This window comes from Myodes glareolus, chromosome 18 (assembly GCF_982192425.1).
Source record: "Myodes glareolus chromosome 18, mMyoGla1.1, whole genome shotgun sequence".
Lineage (NCBI taxonomy): Eukaryota > Metazoa > Chordata > Mammalia > Rodentia > Cricetidae > Myodes > Myodes glareolus.
Genome location: NC_142043.1, coordinates 72196766 through 72201353, shown reverse-complemented (window position 1 = coordinate 72201353; position 4588 = coordinate 72196766). Strand labels below are relative to the sequence as shown.

The 4588-nt window shown below is 47.8% G+C and overlaps 2 protein-coding genes across 3 annotated transcripts; one reads left to right on the top strand and one right to left on the bottom strand.

Annotated features, from left to right (window-relative positions):
• On the top strand, positions 1-2019 carry Or2i1 (olfactory receptor family 2 subfamily I member 1; the record flags this gene model as incomplete). The annotated part of the gene is given in 2 exon segments (XM_048446467.3): positions 1-20; positions 22-2019. Coding segments are annotated over 2 exon segments (969 nt in total), but the record flags the coding sequence as incomplete, so codon positions are not given.
• A 118-nt stretch (positions 2020-2137) lies between these two features.
• On the bottom strand, positions 2138-4202 carry Ubd (ubiquitin like modifier D). 2 transcript variants are annotated; one of them, XM_048446481.3, is made up of 2 exons: positions 4046-4202; positions 2138-2713 (listed from the first exon to the last, which is right to left on the bottom strand). In XM_048446481.3, exons 1-2 carry the CDS (start codon positions 4061-4063, stop codon positions 2246-2248), a joined length of 486 nt encoding a protein of 161 aa, XP_048302438.2. In that variant the 5' UTR covers positions 4064-4202; the 3' UTR covers positions 2138-2245. The 2 variants fall into 2 exon arrangements, with proteins under 2 accessions (XP_048302438.2, XP_087754809.1); XM_087898683.1 differs by lacking the exon at positions 4046-4202 and adding an exon at positions 3379-3513.
• Positions 4203-4588: the final 386 nt, after the last annotated feature.

Genomic DNA, 4588 nt, shown 5'->3' with positions numbered 1-4588 from the left:
TCCGAACCTTCTTGGAGTTTACCCTCAGGCTAACCACAGCTCAGTGGAGCGCTTCCTGCTGCTGGGTTTCACAGACTGGCCCTCGCTGGAACCTGTCCTCTTCGCGCTGGTCCTACTCTGCTACCTACTGACGCTGACCGGCAACGCGGCGTTGGTGCTGCTGGCCATTCGCGACCCGCGTCTGCACACACCCATGTACTACTTCCTTTGCCACTTGGCCTTGGTGGATGTGGGCTTCACCACCAGTGTGGTGCCGCCGCTGTTGGTCAGCCTGTGCGGCCCGGTGCTGCAGCTAACGCGCGGCGGGTGCATGGCGCAGCTGTGTGCATCTCTAGCCCTGGGTTCCGCCGAGTGCGTGCTGCTGGCCGTTATGGCGCTGGATCGCGCGGCTGCCGTATGCCGCCCGCTGCGCTACACCGCCCTCGCCTCACCGCGCTTGTGCCGCGCACTGGCCAGCGCCTCCTGGCTTGGTGGCCTGGCCAACTCCGCAGCGCAGACTGCCCTGCTGGCCGCGCGCCCGCTCTGTGCGGCCCGCCGTCTGGACCACTTCATCTGCGAACTGCCCGCCCTGCTGCAGCTAGCCTGCCGTGGTGGCCGCAGCGCCACCGAGCGCCAGATGTTCGCCGCGCGGGTGGTCATCCTGTTGGTGCCTTCTGCGGTCATCCTGGCCTCCTACACCGCCGTGGGCCGCGCGGTCTGGGGTATGCGCTCCCGCGCGGGCCGGCGGAAAGCAGCGAGCACATGTGGCTCTCACTTGACCGCCGTCTGCCTATTCTACGGCTCCGCCACCTACACCTACTTGCAACCTACACATAGTTACAACCAGGGCCGCGGCAAGTTCGTCTCGCTCTTCTATACGGTAGTCACACCCGCGCTAAATCCCCTCATCTACACACTGCGCAACAAAGAAGTCAAGGGGGCCGCGCTGAGGTTCTTGGGAAGTCTGGGGAGGCTGCAGGTCCGGCACTGAGAGGACTAAGAAAGGCGACAGGGTCCCGGAACTAGGATGCCCATATTGTTTGCCTTTGCATGAGAATCTGCAAATTTTGTCCTCGAGGAGTCTAGGGTTAGTAAGAGATCTCTTTCTCTTACCGGCTAAGGGTTGGATTCTTGAGGGGAAATCCCCGAAATACATAAACACACATACATAGTGATGGGGTAAATAGATCCTAAGCCTTTCTACAGAAGCGAAGCATGATGAAGGAAGGGGCCATCCTCAGCCTCGAGAGACTTTGTAACCACCCCGGAAGAATTCACATGGAGATAAGATGATGAACACCCTGGTGCTGACCTTCAGTTTTCCTCAGGCTTACAAAAGACCATGAGAAATCCCATGGCCTCAGCCATCAGGTGGAGTCCCTCGAGTTAACAAGAAGGCCAGGTGATATACCTTACATAGAGAGCTTCCAGAAACAGGATGTGCTTCCCCTTCTTGGGGAGCCAACCCAGCTAATACAGAGCTAGTCAGGTAACCAGTGTCCACCACAGAACATTCGATACTTAAAACTATAAGGAAAATCTGCAAGTAAAAGGCAATTGTGCCAGACCTGGCTAAGCTGGGAATCCCATCTGCAGGATATGGCTTGTGAACTAGTTTTAAAAGAGAAGGGACTAGAATTGGTGACAGTAAAGGCAGCCATGGTCAGGCTGTGAGAAAAACCTGCATGTGACTAGGAGAGAGACAGAGGAGCAAATAGGTGGAAGATAGAGAAAGTTATCCTATGGCAAAGGAAGCTCTATCAGTCAGAAGAAACCAGAAGTTAACCCCTTCCCTTTCTTACCCAGAGATGAACATTTTGTTAGGTGTTAGGTGGAGGAGGTACTAGATTTTATTCCATACCAATTATCTTTAAATAAGAAGAGGGGGTGATGATTGAATGAATTTCTAAATCATTTATTAGTCTGTGATGCTGTTGGGGCTTTAAAAAAAATCATAACATATTACTTCTCTAATCTCTATAAGTAGAACTCAATTTGGTTCAACAATTATTCATTGATCCACCTGTCCCTGTCTCCCAAGTCCTGAAATTAAAAGCATGAATCACCACACCCAACTAACCTTTCAGTTTCTTCATTTGGCAGCAATCCTGCCATACGATGAACTATGTCAGAAACAAGTAATCACAGGCTTGACAAATAGTTTTAATCCACCCCACTCATCTCCAATCTTTATTTCATTCTCATTAGCTTTTGGAAATCATCAAAGGATGTGACTGGTAAGAGCTAAAGGGGAGTGGGCTTGAAGTCACCCCCCAATGCAGTGTCCTGTCAGAAAGAGCAAACTGCCCCTCCTGATGTTGTAGTCAGCCATGATCTTGCCATCTTCCAGCCTCTTTCCATTGCAAGTCACAATCTGAGTCTTGGGACTCACGGCGGTCACACTCTCAATCATCTCTTTCACCTGGGACACTGAACTGGATCTTCGAACTTGGAGAAGGTGCCTTTGCCCCTCATTGCTTGACTCCACCAGAAACAAGGGCAGCTCTTCATCGCTGGGTTTCACCACCTTTAGGGTGAGGTGGATGGTTGTTTCCTTGTCAATGCCGTAAGATGACAGTTTTCTCTGGGGCTTGAGGATCTTGGAGCCTAGCAGAAGGACCTGGTCCTGCACAGAAACCTTGGTTTTGGATCGGATATGTTCGTTTATCTTCTTCACTTTGTCACTCTCCATGGTGTCAAAGGTCATTGATGGCCATTGCTCAGAATGGACAATCTAAGCAAAGAAACCCGAGAGAGTCAGCCAGAATACTTGCTACCTTTCCACACCTACTCCTCAACTCCATTGTTCTGTCTGCTTGGCCCTCCAGCTCCTACCCAACAATCTGCAGCTCCCCCTCTCTTGAAACTTTTGTTTAATTCCCATATTAAAACACAAATTAGAACATTAGTCTCATTCCTCTTGAGATATGTATCCAATATCTCTCCAATGTAACTATCAATTGCCTACCTTACTAACTTGCCTTTCCTAAGCCAGATATTAAAAGTAAAGACACTACAGAACTTCAAAGGATGTACACAGGTTCCTAAACAACTCCAAAGCAGATTTTCAAGATTTGGCAACCTCATAGGATACTCTCAGCCATGCTTTACCCTCTGTGACTAATTCAGAACAAACCATGATTAAGTCATAATCTCCACCTGTTATGCTCTTATTAATGTCCCTGTTAATTTCTGATAATGCCCATGTTGTGGTGATGCTGTGTTTAATGTTGTTAATCTGTGATTTTCGTTTTTTTTTTTTTTTTTACTATTGTGATAGAGCATGATATCCTCTTTGAATTAGACCAGAATCCCAATCGCAGAAGATAGGAAGTATAGCTAAGTTTAATTTCATTGACTGCAGAATTCTGGAAGATGGGGAAAATCAGGTCTGCAAACCTCCTCATACTCCATTCAGGATCATTTTCCCAAACTGGATATTTCAGACGCTTCTTCAGTGAAGGTTTCATCCTTGTTGGGTACTGCCCTGGTTACAGGTTCTCTTCATGAGGACATATTTTTGTTTAAAGTAATGTGTTTGATCACTGATAACTTAAAACAAATGAGATTTGTGAATTTTTTATTTGAAAAGAGACAGAAGCTTGAAGTTGAGAACTCTAAATTATTTCCCTAAATTCACATCTTGCCAGCCTTGTTGAAGCACAATGCCCTACCATTTCTCTCAAGTTTGGCTGGCAAAATAGCTTATCTGGGAAAGGCCCTTGCCACGGAGCCTCACCACCTGAGTTTGGCCCCTATGACCCAAGTGGGAGAGGGACAGAACTGACTATGGCAGATTACCTTCTGACCCTGGCCCTGCGTATACATGCACTCATATAATAAATACATATATACAATATTATAAATGTTTAACAAGTCAAATCGCCAACCTCTCTCTAGAGTACCTCCTTCTGTTGGACAATCATCAATGTTGGCCTTGTCTCCTAAATGGTGCCCACCCAACCCCCTCACCTTCCAGGCACTGACCCCTCCTGCACTGTGGAACTATATTTCCAATGCATGGAAATACTTTCCCTTCCCATTCTTTTACCAGACCCCAACTTACGCAGATGCAGGAAGCCATGTCTGCTGTCACAGGCGGAATAAGAAAATAGTCCTCGGGTCTGCTTATATGTGAGAAGCTGGGTTGGAAATCCCCAAAACTGCTGCGTTGTCCAGTTTAGCAACAACCTTTGTTCTCAAGAATTTCCTTTCACTTTCACTGGGGTGGAGTTACTAATGAACACTCTTTGTACACAGACTTCTCCCTTTAACCTTTCCATCTGTACTCCAGAATCTGAATATAAAATAACTCCTTTATAATAAGGGCTCCTAACCCTGCCTTGTTACTGCCCAGCCACTAACCTAGACCTTCACAGGCTTGATAATTCACGATGCCTGGTAGCTCTCTCTGGTGTGTTTAAGAGTACCAGGCCTCTCTAAGAACAAGTCCCAGAGGGGACTGACTCTGGTGCTGACTGACCAGGCTGTCAGGAGCCTTTTCCCACTAAAGGGGAAGACTGTATGCAACCTACATGCATGAGATACAGGAGAAAATAAGCCTGGATTGCAGTCATGACTTGGTGTGCTGGATTACCATTGCTACATA